At 46.5% G+C, this 16,809-nt stretch overlaps 1 protein-coding gene across 2 annotated transcripts in view; it reads left to right on the top strand.

The window, feature by feature from the left end:
• Nucleotides 1–1,261: 1,261 nt before the first annotated feature.
• Nucleotides 1,262–16,809, top strand: part of LOC146798151 (potassium channel subfamily K member 6-like) — a 163,317-nt gene continuing 147,769 nt past the window's right edge. Inside the window, exons 1-2 of one of the 2 annotated variants that reach the window (XM_085625402.1) lie at nt 1,468–1,687; nt 2,367–2,798. In XM_085625402.1, the coding sequence (XP_085481528.1) occupies nt 2,492–2,798 (307 nt within the window). In that variant the 5' untranslated portion in view covers nt 1,468–1,687; nt 2,367–2,491. Of the gene's footprint in view, nt 2,799–16,809 lie in introns of both variants that reach the window. The other variant, XM_085625401.1, reaches the window with a different exon arrangement.

Genomic DNA, 16,809 nt, shown 5'->3' with positions numbered 1-16,809 from the left:
AAGAGAATGAAAAGACACAAGACCCAAAGCCAAGAGAAAATGAAGGAAGTAACCCAGCCGAAGAAAGGGACATGAAGGCAGAAGGGAGCTGCGAGGAGCATGGAGATCAAGTGACAACTGAGATGAGGAACAGCTTGGAGAGGAGAGCGGGACCCCGAGGAGAGGAGAACGGGATACACCAAGAGACAAGGTGGGGAGCCCCGCAGAGGATGGTACCCCAGACACTTCCTCCACTCCGGTAAGGCGTACTAGAGCAGGCAGAGTGGTGGTAAGACCAAACCACTTCCGAGACTTTGAACTAGAGGGAAGCTAAGCAACCCGTAGGACTGTATGGACTATATATTCTGTTTAACAAAAAGGAGGGAGATATGTAGTGTTGCGCACTAGTCCTCGCATGCTACGTGGTTATGTAGCGTGCGAGGACAGCGCTAATGCGGCGATTGTGCATGCGCGAGTCGGGAATAAGACCGGAAGGTCTCGTCTTGCCCGGCGCTCTCCCGCTGTAAGCCAATAAAGCATATAAGTGTTATTCACACACCAGGCTTCGGTGGTATTCATTCGGGCTATGCCAGCAACATTACATCCTTGTGTAACTTAACTGGTGCTCATGTAAAGCGCTCCAATACCTTCGGGTCGAGTACGAGCTATATAAATCTGCACACAAAAAAAAAAATGCTGTGTACTAGCTGTCTGTGTTGCAGGTAAGATAACCCTGGGTTCGGTTGGGGCCCAACTATTGCGGGGAGGTGAGGGCGGAGATTCTGGGCGGGAGGGAAAAAAAAGTAGTCGGGTAACCCTACCGAGGCCGGTTGTTTCTCAGGGTATTTGGTGTATAAGTCCCGGGGTCACCCGAGCTCTGTCGGTAACTCGCAGGGTGGCCTGGAGCTCTGTTCTCTCCTTTATGGGGGTTGCACGGTTCTGTTGATGTCTATTTTGCAGGAAGGTTGGCCGAGTTCTGTAGTTTCGGAGGGACAGAGTTACGTTTCTGGGGGCTCGGTCAGAGTAGGTTGACAGGAGAGAGCCCCCTAGGATCGGTTACTGTCCGTCTAACAGACGAGGTGTCTGGACTGAGGTTACCAGATGACGCAGTCACCAGGGACACCTGACCCAGCCGTGGGCTTTTCTACCGTAAACCTTCGTTTCCAGCTATGGTAAACCAAGAAGTTCAATTTGAAAAGAAGCAAGACTACAGCTCCCACAATGCACCTTGTTGTTAAAAAAAAGAGGCCTGGCGCTGTGTTCCTGGTGACGTGGATTCATCTGGCGACCTTACTCTGTTTGAAGGGGAGGGCTCATGAGCTCTGTCGGTGTTTGTTTCAAGGGAAGGGCGCCTGGGCTCTGTAGGTGTCTGTTTCACATGTGTGCCCTGGTCTTTGTTCGTGAGCGCACTGCCCGCCTCTTTACGGTTTGCGAAAAGTTTCAGGGCAGTCCCCTTCCCCGCGCATGGAACTTCCTCCCCCGTGCAGTGATTGCTTCAGCGGGGTGGAGCCTCTCCCTACTCACGGGATAGAGGGCCCTCCGCTCTCTCGCGCACACGGGAGTGTGACCCCTGCTCCTGAAGGGGTGCCGGTCGCTCTCCTCGCTTAGGAGTGGGAGGCGGAAAAAGAGACGTCTGTCGAGAGGAGGTGCCCAGACAACCGCGGAGGGGAAAGAAGAGAACCAGGAAGAGAGCAGCGAGCGGGGATAGGTAAACCGAGGGCAGGTGATCGAAAGCTCAGTCCTGAGCCCAGGCGAGCGACTGTCGCTGGGGGGGACAAAGGACCAGAGACGGATACTGTCAGCTGACTTTTTTTTTTTTGCAGCGGGTTAATGCTTTCCATCAGAACTTCCTCCGAGCAGCAGTCTCTTCACAGAGAACAAATACACTTCCTCCTAAATACCCGAGCTCCAACCCCGCAGTCTCTTCTAGAGCCCCCTTCTGACCCCCGTTTTTGCACTTACTGGCCCATTTCGTGACAAGCACTTGCCCGTTTGCTGAGAGTCTCTTCCCCCTTTCTCTGACACTGACTGTCCTGTACTTCGTTTGTTGACAACCCGCCGCTCGTGTTCTCACTGTATTTCCCCTGGTGTACGCCCCTGCGTGCACTCTCTCCCCAGGGTCAGCACTCTAGCAGCTGGCCTCACTTCAGGCTCCTCTCCGCACGGTCGCAGTCTCTTCCTTGTTTGCACCCACTTTTCGACAGTCTCTTTGCCAGTTGACTCACACTCTCGCCACTCCCTACCTCTTGAGTAGGCTAGTTTCTTGCACTAATCCCACCTCCAGCTCACAGTCCTGTCACAGGGCACCACAGGCCCTAGACCGCAGACCGTGTATTCTGAGGGCCCCACTGCCTAACACTGACCCAGTTTATCAACATTTTTTGCAGATAGCCCCGTCACAGCGAGCCCGGCCCTCTCTACCCATTTGAAGGGGCCCTTGTCAGTGGTCCCTTGCTTGGGCCTGTACCATACTTACTGCAGACTAGCTCCCTACCTCTGCCCACCCTCTGCCATGAAGTCCTGGGTGGTAATGACTATCCTGGCGGTGATCTACGTGGCTTACCTGCTGCTGGGGGCCCTGGTGGTCTCCAACATCGAGGGGCCCTACGAAACCAAGAAGCGTCAGGAGCTGCGTGAGTTCAAGGCCGACTTCCTGCGGGAAAACGTCTGCGTGAACGAGAGCAAATTGGAGACCTTCCTGGAGAAGGTGCTGAACGCCAATAAGTATGGGGTGTCCCTCCTACGCAACGCCACCACCGACAGCAACTGGGACTTTGCCTCTGCCTTCTTCTTTGCCAGCACCCTGGTCACCACTGTGGGTAAGACATTGGGGCAAACCTGCCTGCTCACCTCTTACCTGTGTAGTACGGTGCAACTGAGCATGTCACCAATGAAACCATCTCCTGTACTCTAGGCTGTCCATCACTGGTGCCTTCATTTTCATATATGGATCACTGGGTAGCCTTGTGAAGTGTTGGTAGTACTACATATGTGCATTCTCTTGTGTATGTGTATTATTGTCTTTCATGGTCGGTCCCAGATTTGTTTCAGACCGTGAAAAGCTCAAAGGTATGTATCTCAAGGTTCTTCAAAAGGATGCTTTATGGATGAGTCAAGATGGGCCTCGCAAGTTGACATTGTTGGCTGGCATCTCCGTACACACTGATATGAGTCCTTAAACATTATACAAGTTCATAGATACTCTATGCCCACAGCTCTAAACAAATCAACCAACTATCTCCTGCCTTTCTTTGACTATTTCAGCCTTCTGGCCTTCATTTTATTCATTCATTGAACCTCCCTGGCCTTTTAATTTCTTAGGATCTAGCAGGTTTTGGTCGTATGTATATGTGTGGTATTTCTATAGCACAAGCCTAGCCAAAAGGCACCAGATCGCTGCACAGGGTCAAAGACGAGGATAAAGTCAGCGAGTGATATGAGAAGTATCTGGTTTGTGGACTGTTAAAGCATTGTAGTGTAGTGTTCTTTATAGCGGCATGTCTTCAACTGTTTCCTAAATTGGAGCATCATTGGGTGGTCTTTATGGGACGTTTAGCTCCTGGGTGCGTAGGTAGAAAAGTGTGTGTGTATGTGTTTTTTTTTCTCAACACTTCTTGTTCTGTAGTCTGATTGTGTCCAGGTTGCAGGTGTGTCGGGATTCACCTGAGCTGATGAGCTTGCCTGTATCATGGTTCCTCCAGTCTGTCCAGGGATCACTGTATGCGAGCAGGGGTAAGGGTGCAAGACTGTGGCAGCTCCCTAACTATGGCGGAGGAGCGTGATTGCTGTTCAGCTAAGAGAAAGAATAAAATAAAACAGTATTATTATTTTATTTTTCCTCTGGACGGAGCTGAGTCTTTGGGGGCAAGGTCATGCCATGACCGGCACGGAAGGTGGGCAGCACTTCTGTCAGTGCGCATGATGGTTTGGCCAGCCGTCTTAGAACGGCCAAACAGTCATGCGCATTAACATCTCACCAATCCGAGCTGCATTGTCTGGTGGAGAGAACAGCAGGCTTAGGCTCCCAGTCTCTTTTGGAGCAGAAAAAGAGCCCGCTCAGGCCAGTCCTAGCGCTTCTCTCATGCTGGCCAGTATGAGAGAAGCACTTAGATTGGTCGTGAGCAGTCTGGGAGCCTCAGCATGTACACAGCAGGGAGAGCGGCGATCGGCGAGGAGCAAGTAAGTTATTTTAATTTTTTGTCATCTGTCCGCCACCCTTCCCCGCCTCACCACTCTGCCGCGAGACCAGCTGCTACTGACTGCCCTGTGTGTCAATTGGGGTTAGTAAGGGGATTCAGCTGCTGTCCCAAGTTTACCCTAAGGTGTAAGGTGTGTGTGGTAGTACTTGCTAATCCTCGTCCGGGGGGAGGGGTGGGGGGGTGGGGGGGTTATTAAGACTGTGGCAACAACAGAACATTATAAAAGGTGTTGAAGAGCTGTATGGTTTGGTGCTACCTAGCAGAGCTAAAGAGTTGGGAATGTCTAGGCCCTCACTTGAGTAAGCAAGTTGTCTCTTCAACCCGTACTTAACATCTGTTTACAGTACATTGACTCTATTTTGGTCGCGTCTTGACCTTAAGTAACCTAACTGTTGCTATTACAAGACACGGAGGCCTGCAATACCTGTACAATATTCTGCCTAATCTCCTTATTACAGTCCAGTTGTCATCACAACTCGCCTGTAATTGTAGAACAGCATCACTACTCTACTATAATAATTTATTACAATTGAGTCATGATGTTGCTCTGTATTAAACGGAAGAACTGGGGTTTCATCTCTTTTTTCTGCAACATGGTTCCCTTAAAATGCGAAGCCATTAGCTGGTTAGGAGACAGTTCTGCCAGTATGGTTTATTTACTTGCATTAATAGGTTTCAGTACAGAAAAGCAAGAATATACCTCCATGGTATGACTTATTCAAAGCAACTAAGCAAGTTTTTTTTTATCTGCCGCTTCAGTCTATATTCGGTGAAAAATTAAGTTGCAACTGATATATTTCTAAATGTATTTAACTGATAAACTGTAGATCGTAGACCCCCGATCGTATTTATTAACAAAACACACATATTTGCAAACAAATATACAATTACCCAGAAATGACAAGACAGGATTCGGTACATTTGATTCATTCCTAGCCTTAACAAAACTCTAATACATAATGTTCCTATCCTAGTCTAAGCATATTGCTGATCACATTTCTGCTTATTCCTTTGGGCCTACGGCAAGGTCAACACGCTGGCCCCTCCCCCTTTAATCCAAATTGTCCCGCGCCCCCTAACCAGGGGGCGCATGCGCAGGGGGCGCATGCGCGGTGGGCCCAGCTGACCCGGAAGTACTTCCCACCAGGCAACCCCCATACGTTCAAAACTTACTCCATAAAGGGGCCATGCAGACAGCGCAGCTTACTTACGCCCGCGTGCGGGGTGGCCAACCAGCCAATGGAAAGCGTAACCCCCCTTTGGCCCCGCACCGTTCCAACCAACCGGTTGCAACTGCCCCTGGAGTCTGGTGAGAGCCACATGTCCCTCCCCTCTGGGCGCCCCACTTAATAAGTCGCCCCAAAAGATTAGTAAATTTAGACTCTCCAACCGATGACCTTACCGCCTGACTCGAAATGCCGCCTAAATACACGACAAAAAAAAGGCATTTATATTCACTACATTCAACTCGACTTCATAATTGACACCCTGTGGAAAAACACATTAACCATACTTTGCTTCAAAACAAACGTCTATCTCAGGGATGGTGGGTGGGGAAAAAGGTTTTAGATCCTCCCGAGGGAGGGGGCACACACGACGGGTGTGCTACCGAGGGGAGCGGAGTGCAAAGAGACTGCACTTCGCGCTCCCCCCGGTTTTAAAGGATCGCCCAGCCACCAGCTGGAACTGGTTTCCGGCAAAGGGTCACCCGCGACCCGGAAGTGATCGGATCACTTCCGGGGCGTGGAGGAGCCTTCCATGACCCCGGAAGTGATCCAATCACTTCCGGGGCACGGCCCCCGACCAATGCGGGGGCACCGGGACGGGGGCACGGCCGACCACCATAATGGCGGTGGGGCCGATGCCGGCCCCACCTTCCACTTCTCACTGTTTTATAGCGGTAGGTGTTTAGCTTATTAACGGCCCATAAACAATGAAACAATACACTCGCTTGAGAATAATATCGTTACAGTACTTTCCCATCAGGACTTATGCAGCTGTTTCCATTTCATTGGTAAATCCAATCATTGTAACCCCCTTATAATGTCCTTAAAAACAGGCCGTCAAAAGCAGATCTAATTAAATACGAAAAGCAAAGCAGATTGTTTTCTGCTGTATGTTTAAAAAAACATACAGGAAATATCTGTGCCTTAACAATATATAACTTCTTAAATTATGTGCATGCTACAAACTAGAAGTTGCCTGTTCGGGTATTTGCTGTCACATTCTAAATTCCTCATTTATTTTAAAGACCTACAACTTGATGATCTCTCATCCATGGGCGCGAAAGAGCAAGGATTTGAAATAAGGTTAGGCGAAATGTAATTATTGTGCCACATATTATACGCAATAAAGCGCCCTCACGGTAAAACGGACACTGCGAGTCACCTGAGGGTTCCATGGGTGTAATGGAAGCCAGCCTTCCTTTATGACTCTCTCTTAGGTCATACAACTGCTCTGTGACTTACAAGTTCCTTATATTCGATAGTTTGGGATAGTTCATCACGCAAATAATTCCGGAGCTGTAGCCTTACCAATCCCAGATAACAACAGTCAAGTTGTGACATCCGTAAACAATTACAGGAAAAGAAGCCCACTCACTGGACATGGCTGAGGTCCTCAAAACATCTGCTTCCCTCTAAGTTGGGGAAAAAACCTGGTGCATTAAATTGCAGACATTTTCACTTCCCCAAAACAGTAATGCAGCCTTTCTAAACCAAGTCACAATTTTCTAACTCCCAAGCACCGGCTGAATGATCAAATGGTGAAGATATATCTCATGCGGGCATTCTATCGCATAATGTACTCTTGCTACGTACGTTTTACGGCTTTCCCACGTTTAGTTTGAGGTATGCGTACAAACAGTTAAGCTATATATAATGCAGAACACTTTCGTGAATTACTTTACCTTAAAAATGTCTGTTTGAAGATATGGTATTTTCTGTTAGGTTTTTCTTCCATACGCCTCCTTGAATAATTTCTGTACTTAAAAAGTTTATAGCTGTTGTATTTGGGTCATTTCATCTACCTTGACAGTGAAGCTGTCTGCATGACCTATTGCTTACAATGAAAAGAGTATGATTTGGTCAACCTCTTGGGTTTAATTGCATTAGGCACTTTCAGTCATTGGCTTGCCCCATTGTCAATCACATCTTGAATCGGATATATTTTAGTTTCACTGTCATGCTATTGGCTGCTTGGATGTTTCATTCTACCTCCTGGCAAAAGCTTCCATTGGAATACATGAGGTACAATTTTACATCTGTGAAGTGCACTCAATTCTCCCCTTTTTTGTCACTTTTAGTTCTTTATCAAGTGCATGCGTCTGTACAAAAAGCAATCGTTTTGTTTGGTGTTTTCACTGCAGGACGTGTTGGTTCACCTTAGAGTGAAACAAATGAATTGCTGCGACACTTGGTCGTCATTTAATTGTTGCATTAGAGGCAGGGCTTTAAGTGGGCCAGATTTGCATATGGCCATGTCTGAACTGGGGTGGCGTGGTGAGCAAAATAACAATGGATTAAACCCAGATCTGTGACTGGGGGTGAATGTTTTGCCAAATGTGCAACATTCCGTCCATCATCTTGTGTGTTTTGCTGTTCGCCCTATGTGGGAAGGGTATGCCCAGACGTGGGTCCCGTGCTCACTACGCCACTGGAGTCAAGCTGTCCTGGCTGAAGAGGGGTGAAACCCCGAAACCGGTCCTAGGATGCTTGGTTCCAGTCCAGGGAGGACCTGGCTTGGCAGTTTGGGCTGGACTGTTCCCATGAGGCACAGGGTCAAGGCTGATTTGCATATGGCCATGTCTGAACTGGGGTGGCGTGGGGAGCAAAGTAACGATGGCTTAAACCCAGATGTGACTGAGGGTGAATGTTGTGCCAATGTGCAACATGCCGTCCATCATCGTGTGTGTTTTCCAGATCCCTCTGGGGCTCAGATCCGGTAGCAATTTGAAACAGATATTGAAAAGGGTCCCATGTGGGCCCTGCTTTCATGTCCGTAACTATTCATGGAAAAACACTGATAGATTTCTGAACAATGAGTATATAAAACGGTAAGGTAATCCATGTCGTTCCTGAACATATTTCACATGCTTTACTTCCTAGGGTGGCTCCTCCGCTATGGCGGAAGTGGAGAAGCGTCACCCCACTGCTTTTAAGCAATGCAAAGTAAAGGACACATAAAATAATAATAACTTTGAGTTATTATAATTGGATGTGTCCGTGCTGCTTGGCGGGCAGGGCTCTTATGCTCTTGGACCAAGTCAGGGGAGGAGTGGTTTGCCCTCACCTAAGTGCACATGACTGTTTGGCCGGCCCTCTCGGGCTGCCCAAAACAGTCATGCGCACTTTCCCTGTTCTCAATGCAGGCTGCATTGCAACCAGCGTGGAGAACATGCCCAGGCCCGCACTCTCTGGCTGAGCGTCGAACCAGGATGCTCAGACCAGCATTGTGATCGGTTAGAGGAGCCTGACTGTGCTTCCTGTTCCTCAAGTCAGACGAGGATAGCAGGAGCAGAGATGTGGGACCCGGCGGCAAGGTATATGCTTATTTATTTATTTTTTTTAATTTTTACATTGCGCACCAATCGCTACCTCCCTGCACCCACGAGCCATGCCGGGTGCCACTGTTTACTTCATTTTACATTCTCTATGAGTGTTTGCTTTTTCCAAGATACTGTTTTTTCTGGCAGCATATTACTCTTATCTAGTCCATAATTTGAGTTGGGTCACATCCAGGTGCTTATGACGGGGTAAAAGTGAGTTATAGCTGAAAGCAGTGCCAGTTGCTTACAGTGCGTGTCCGGGGTAAAAAAGTGTTCAGAATACAAGTCCACAAGTCACACATGCCAGTTGCAGTTGTGATTCTATGCAAATGTGTGTGCTGCGGTGCACTGTACACTAAGTTTAGCTTGTATGTTTACTTTGAGCCCTTAATTATATAAGCCCACCCCTTTCAGGAATCCTCTCCACTCCCCCACACTTTTTTTAGTTCCACTTAAAACACTGATTAGAAGAGCCTGGTCCCCCCCCTTTGGCATCCCAAGGAACCAGATGCAGCACCAGGATAGTAGGTCAGGCTCACAACTAAGAATGGAAACCCTACCTATTGGCTTTCCCAAAGCTTGTTTGTTACTTTGTTTCATGTGATCTGTGGAGCCTTTGCTTTTCAGACATAATTGGAGAGCCCCGAGGCGCATTTCCCAGCTATTTGTAGTTCTTGTTGTCTGTGTTTATCCTTGGGGTGTGAGCGCCATATGCCCGCTTCACTAGCACAGGAATTGTACCTTCGCTCATATGTGCACCCATGTATATTATGTGTACTCCGGGGGCATGCAAACAGGGACATCGCAATTTTCCAAGCTAGGACTGAATGTTTAAGTTGGTACTCACCACTTTTTTTTCGTTAATGATTGGATTCTGCGCTTTATTGTGGGCCTTGGTATTGGAATCGGAAGATGGACTGACAGCCGCGCCGACATTTCCGTAAAAGCTCCTCTCTGACAATCCTTCCCTCCGTTTGGGCCACACAGACAGTGCGTTTGTTTGTACACGTACCCGTTTAATGGCCTTTTCTATTTAAGTGACCGTGAAATGGGCCGAGCACCATGACATTAGGACATGCCCGCAAAATACCATGAAATTAACCCGTTCTGCTTGAGGCCTGGCGACGCGCCGCCTTTCCTGGTTGTCCAGGAAATGTCTGGCGCTTCCTGTCTTCACTTTCTAGTGGTGTCATTCAGCATCAGCACGCGTCGTTGGCTTTTACCGCCGGTCTCTTAGATTCGACTTTTCTTAAAGATTGTTGTCTCTTTTCAAGTGTATATTGAGTAAATCTTATATACACTTGCCTTGTTGTGAAAGATGAATGGCTGGTGGAGATTTCGAAGTAGATGGATGCAAACGTCATTTTTTGGCTGTAGAATGTCGGTTTAGACGTAGGAGCCCAGTGCTAACAGTTTCTGTTTTTTCTTGCGGTGTACTTTAAAGAATACCTCACACAGACAGCGTTCGGAGAAAATTATGTATTCACAGGTTTTACCGAGCCCCGTGCTAACAGTTTCCGAAATTTTGTGTACATTAGCGCATGCGGTGGACTATAAAGTATGCGTGGCACAGGGCAGCGTTCGGAAAAAATGATGGTTTCACAGGTTTTACTCAACAGCCTTGAGACGGTGTGGCTTTACGGCCAGATCTGCCGACTTTTGAAAATGCGGAATCGGGTTCGAGTCCCGGTTCCAGGTCAACATTCTTTTATTCTGTTCACGTTATTTGATTTCACCATGCCAAAAAACCCAAAATATATTCTGACCCTGTGCAATGTAACTGGTAAAACACAAGGAGATGATGGATGGAGCACAAACTTTTCACACACTCACCCCCGCTCACAGATCTGGGTTGAATCCATCTTCGTTCTTTAGCTCACTTCGCCACCTCAGTTCAGACCCAGCTTTTTTGCAAATCAGTCTTGACCCTGTGCCTCATGAGAACAGTCCATCCGGAACTGCCAAGCCGTGTCTTCCCTGAACCGGAAACTAGTATCCTGGTACCGGTTCCGTAACGCTCCTCATCAGTCAGGCTAGCTTGAATCCTGTGGCAAAGTAAGCAAGGGACCCAAGTCTGGGCATACCCTGCCAACTTAGGGCAAACAAAGCAAACACAAGGAGATTATGGGCATAGTGCTGAAACCATTGCACACTAACTAGTTAAATAAATGCAGAAATATTCACATTTCATGTTCCTTTCTTCACAACACCTAAAATAAATATGGATAAATACAGGTAAAATTAGCAAAAAATAAATATGGATAAATAGAGACAGAAATGACAAAAATATAAATACCATAAAACCGGGAGCCCTTCCCATAATGTGCAAAAGATGAAGTGTTTAAGTGTTTATATTTTTAGTAATAGACAGACTCTAACTAGTGCAAATCCTTTTTTATAGGTTTCCATTGACAGGACACATTCTAGATCTGGTAACACCCTTACAGTATTTCTCGTAAAGACAAACATTGTCACTTTGAAGCTTTAACTGGTTATCAGTTAAGGCCTATAGATGATTACAAGCGGCCTTTCGATTTGCAGATTAAACACTGGTACACTTAAGTTGCTTTCGGTTTGGAGGCACCCTAAGAGAGAAGGCTTATCTGTTCTTTAGTTGCATGACCCATCTCAGTACAGGAATCTCGTTCCTTCTCTTTGAGCCCGAGGCAGCTCAGGGACTCTATTAACCATCCAGGAATTGTTCTATTTTAACAAAAAGTATGGTAGCTGTTTTGGTTTGATTAAGAACGCTTGGAAATGTTGTTTCAAGTAGATCCTACCAACCTCAAACTCTTGTCTTCAGATTAAGTTTGTGTTTTAAGTGGTGAACTTAAAAGGGCATACACATTTAACACAATAGGTCCTAGTCAAAAAGGCAAGTATTAGCATTGTTAAGAAAGCATCCATCCATGCACGTCTTTACTTTGTGAAAAAAGAAAGCTGTAAATCCAACAACGTTTTCATGACAGTGAAACAATGAATGGTCGTGTGATTAGTGAGTAGCGTTGTGTCTTTAGATATGTGGTGTTTATATATTGTGAATTTAGGCAAAAAGCAGCAGAGCGCTGGGCAGGGTCTAAGGAACGATACAGGAGCAGAAGTGGATTGTTACTGTTTCATGATGTAATGTTCTTTAAAGAGGTGTGTTTTCAGCTCTTTTCTAAAACTGGAGCAGATTTGGGGCCACATACATGGATACAGGGTTATTGTTTCTGTCGCTGGGTGTTTAGATGTAGAAGGCCTTTGCCTTTTTCTTTTTTTTCTGTATGACAGATAAATTAATCTGAACAGCATTTGTTTCCTAAATTAAGTCATAAAAGAGCAATTAAAACCTAATTGTGCCTTCCAACTATATAAATCAAAAAGCACATACTGACACAGAAAAGGATGACTTGATTCACCAGACTTAATGGGAACACAAATAGGATAAACCAACCAGTAACAAAATGAGATGACCTTGATGGGCACTATAATAAAGCGGGGGACAACCATGAACAACTAATTGAAAGGCAGCACCAAAGAGGGTGCACTCAGTGTTCTGGGTCTTATTGTACTTTTTGTGAAGAATTGATGACATTAATTTTTCCAGACAGGGAACATTGTCAGTAGCTAAATCTAAAAAGAATTGAGAGAGCACAGGGTTCAGTGTTATAAATAAAACATTGAGAGCGAAAAATGAAATCGAAGGAGGGGATACAAGATGGGGCACAAAATGTATGCAGTGTTTAAGAAGTGTTGTAGGATCGGTTTGTGTTCAGGAATGTGAGATTGACACAGAAGTCCATAAGTGCAAAGAAAATGAGAGAAGTGGAAATGAGGAGAGCAAGTAAGCGATGGGCTTGAATTAAAAACTAAGTGCACAGAAGAAAGTGATCTTTGTGTCTGTCAGATGCAATATCCAATGCCTGCAGAGGCAGACCAACCCAGCTGCTATCGAGTCCGCCTAATTCTTTTCAATAAAGAACACTACAGTAGGAGGTTGACGTAAAGCAAAATATGGAATATTCAACTCCTCCTTTTCCTAAGTGCTTCAGGTTTCTGAGAGTACAGAGATCCCATGGTTCGTAGGAGAAGGCCTTCCTTAGGTGCTCATGGATAGGCCCTGCTGTTGTGGTGTGGCATGACCTGTGCTGCTAAAGCTCTAGGCCTGACCGTGTGATACCAGAGTGACCTTTTTAGGCCGAGCCTAGAGGCAGCGCGCTTGCGCTGCTCTGCGAGGCATGCTGCAGTGTCTCTGGGAAGTTAGAATACTCCCACCGCGTGTGATTTGGTTACTTGGTCTGCCTTTCTAAATGCCACAGTTTTAGTCCGTGGCAAGAGTACACTTGTCCCTCCTTGTGGCTCTTTTGTTTTCGCCCTGGCGTTTGCCCCTGCTGCATGGATCCTTTCGATACAGGCCATATGTTTTGGTACCCGCACTACTTTTTCTTTTGCCTCTGCTTCTTTAGTAATTTCCTGTCCTCTTTTACTTTCCTCCTGCCCCCTCCGGTTGTCCTTGTTCACTTTGCTTCCACCCCCTCCCATTGTCAGTACTCCCTTTGCTCCCACCGCCTCCCCAGTCGTCTGTGTTGTCTTTTTTTCCACCCGTTACTTTTGCTCCCACTCCCCTCCCCTGTTTTACGTGTTGTCATTCTTCCTGCTCCCCTTTCTCTGCTCACCCGTGACCCTCACAGCCGTAACTGGCTGGGGAAGAGGTGCAGCATTTGCGCTAGACAGGTAAGGGAGGGTTGTTTCTATTCACTCCCACAACCGGGGGAGTGAGGATGAGGAGGGAGGGGTGATTCCCACAGTTATGCCGAAAGCAAAGCCATTATGAGACCTATTGGCTTTTCCAATGCTTGTTGTGTTTAGACCCTGTAGTCCAGCCTAAAGAGAGCTGCATACAGCTTCTCTGGCTATGTATCTGGCATTCTCCAGTGTTGACATGAAGACCGATCCTACATTTTGGGCTCGCCCATTGCTATATGCCACCTCCTGCTTATCCTATTAATTTTACCACCTTTTGGGCTTTTCCATATAAAACATTCACACGTATCACTTTGATATCTGTCTCCACTGAGCTGCTCCAAATATTTTTTGCAGCATTTCCCTCTACTGCGTAATGTGTACCAGTGGTGGAGACCAAGGCTTATTTTAATTTATCAGACATTTACCTAGCGCAAGAGAGAGAAGGGCAGTAAGGAGAGAAAGAGGAATGGGAGAGAACAAGATAGGTAAACAGTAACATAGGACGAATGCAGCAATGAAAAATAACCTAGAAGAGTGATGGAAAGAGTCATAAACATAGAGTGGGAAAGAAAAATGCACAAGTTTGAATCAGGACGAGACAGCCTTGTAATTCATAAACCATTGCATTCTGCAGTGCCTGTCTCCTAAGAAAAACTTTGGACTCTTGCAATTATTTATTTATTTGAAAAATCAAGCACTTCCTCGCACCATAAATGTCACTGCTGAATGTAGGGATTCACCTGACTATTCTGCATGAAGCCTTATGCATCTGGGTTGTCCTCCGCTCTATGGCGTAAAGATACTTTCACTGTTTTTCATAGCTCCAGAGATTGGTCCATGCAGTTTGTTAGGGATAATGAAGATTTCACGTGTGCCAGCCCCAGGGGAAAGCATGACCCAGCACCCAACACACCTACTCCACCGAAATTCTGATGATGAGTTTCTTCCTTTTAAGAATTTAGTTTCAAGGCATTTGCACTGCTACAATGAATTTAATTTCAGTGTGCAATGAATCTCCGAAACACAGTCCCTTCTTTTTAGGTCTCCCCGGAGACTGTACATGTGCTTTACAGGTCTTTTGTTAATTATAAACTTTAAGGAGGTGTAGAGCCCTCCCATTTCTAACCATTGGTTGCTTCATCGTCACTGTAATTTTCTTGCTTCTCATTGCTCAGCGCTTTCTGCTTTCATTTTCTCTCTGTGTGTTTTTGCTTTCGATGGTGCATTGACCAAGTACTTATTAATGTCTTTATTAGTGTTCTTCTGCTTCTTGCACTCCTATTAAGGCACTTTGACTCTGTATCTACTGACTTATTAAAACTTGGCTTCTGGATGGCCAAGCTGCACTCTGATGACTCTCCCGGGTCAAGCAGACTCTGGGGCAACATTTGAGCGTTGGGGTTTTGATCCTTGGTGCTGCACGGCAGGAAGGAGTGGCGATTCAAAGATCTGGACTACCCAACCAAACCCCAGCAGGCTTCCTCAGCTGTTGCAGTACTGTGCTGTGAACAGGAGGTCAGCCATCTGACCCTTGGAATCTCTTTCTTCGGCTGGGCTCAGGAACCAACATCTCCACAAGCAGGATACAGCAGGCACTGTCCCTTCTTCTTTGTTAGTTACCAGGTTCAGCAGGTGCAGTTTCCGTTGGTGCAGCCTCTCTTTGCCGGGCCTTGGTGTAGCAGGGCAGTCCTTCTTCAATTCGATTCTCCAGTCCAACAAGATCTGAGTTCTAGGTGCCATGGGAGCCCTTTTTTGTCCAGTAAAAGCTCTTGGGTATGATGCGGTCAGTAGCCAATGGGCTACTAGATTCCCTCCCACCTGATGAACACTTGCTGAGAAGTGTGGCATCTGGCTGTCCCAGAATTCCTTATTATGCCCACTTTCGGTATGTCTGAAACCCTCACTTGGTGTTCAAAACTCCGTAGTCCAACCCAAAGGTGTTGCTCCCAAGGGGGCTTGACGCTCCTGAAATAACAATTTGACAACTGGCTTCCCCTCTCCGCCCCTAGTGCCATCCTGTCTACCTAAACAAAAGAGCAGCCCCTCTTTCAAGTGTTGCCCATTTGCCCTTCAACGGTGGCTTCTCCTTTTGAAGCTTGCAATTGGGGCTTATGGTTGTGTGGCTTCCTGCCAGGGTGAGGTAACGCCTATTGTGTCCTTTCCTGGGAGTCATTCAGACATCTCCCCAGGAGGCCAAAAGTCTGTCTCTGAGGACAGTCCTTGTGTGCAACCATAAACAGGCTCTTCGTACCTTAAAGTGACATGGTTTGATTTAAACTGTAACCGGAATTAATGCACTGATTCTTTTGATACCTTAAAGTACCAACTTTAGTAGTTCCAGTCAAAACTTAGCAGGACTAAGGTGTCAGCCTGTAACTCTGCACTTACCAATGGGGCTACTAGCCATTTCCACCGTAAAAAGGACTATTTAGAGTTTTTATTGTTGGAATGTATCAAAGTACATGTTCAACCTTTTAATATACGTCACTCTGACTTCAGGCTCGATAGGCCTACCTTAGGGGTGACTTGTATATATTATTTAAAAAAGTGAGGACTGGGTTTTGCCATTACCTTAATGGCAGAGTTGAGTTAGCGGTCAGTTTTAAACTGCCTGTCCTGTCTGTAGTGGCTAAGTTTTACCATATCCTATTCAGGGTGCCGCTACAAGAGCTGAAGTCATTGAGGGGACACTCTAACTTACAGGCCCTGGGTACCCCTGGTACCATATATTAGGGACTTGGAAGTAAGTTAGGCTATGCCAATTGGGCACAAGCCAATCAACCATGTAATCTTGTAAGGGTTTGAGCAGACACTCTGAACCCTGATTTAGCAGGGCTCCGGGCATTTCTGAGCCGTTACAACAGTGCCTAGTAGTCAAAGTGGGCCAAAAAGGGGGTGTAAAACTGCCAAAAGCCTGTTTCCTCACAGCTGATATTTTGCAATACAATTCCCATATCTAGGCTCATAGGCAGTCCGGCTGGTCCAGCCCAGGCAACCGTGGTGAAGTTTTGTTTCGCATATTTCACGCTCAACTAGCCCTCTTCCAGCTCACTTAATCGAAGGCAAACAAAGAACTTGTGACATTATTTCATTAGTACTGTTTGCCAGAGATAACCGATGCGTGTTCTGCCATTATCTGAGCCCGAGTATCTGCTAGAACCTTGAATTTAACATCATCATCTCCCAATTATTTACTATCTCATCCATTCAGACGCTAACTTGTTTTGAGCTGTTTTTATGGGTAATTCTCAGTGACTCTAATTCGCTTGCACGGCCCAGTTTATGCTGAACCTTGAGGGAATGCAAATAATTTTGGTAGTGTAACTGTGCACTACAGTCAGAAAATCGCTGGTGCTC

Source organism: Triturus cristatus, chromosome 9, assembly GCF_964204655.1.
Source record: "Triturus cristatus chromosome 9, aTriCri1.1, whole genome shotgun sequence".
Lineage (NCBI taxonomy): Eukaryota > Metazoa > Chordata > Amphibia > Caudata > Salamandridae > Triturus > Triturus cristatus.
Note: the sequence above shows the minus strand (reverse complement) of the source record. Positions and strands in the feature narration are given on the sequence as shown.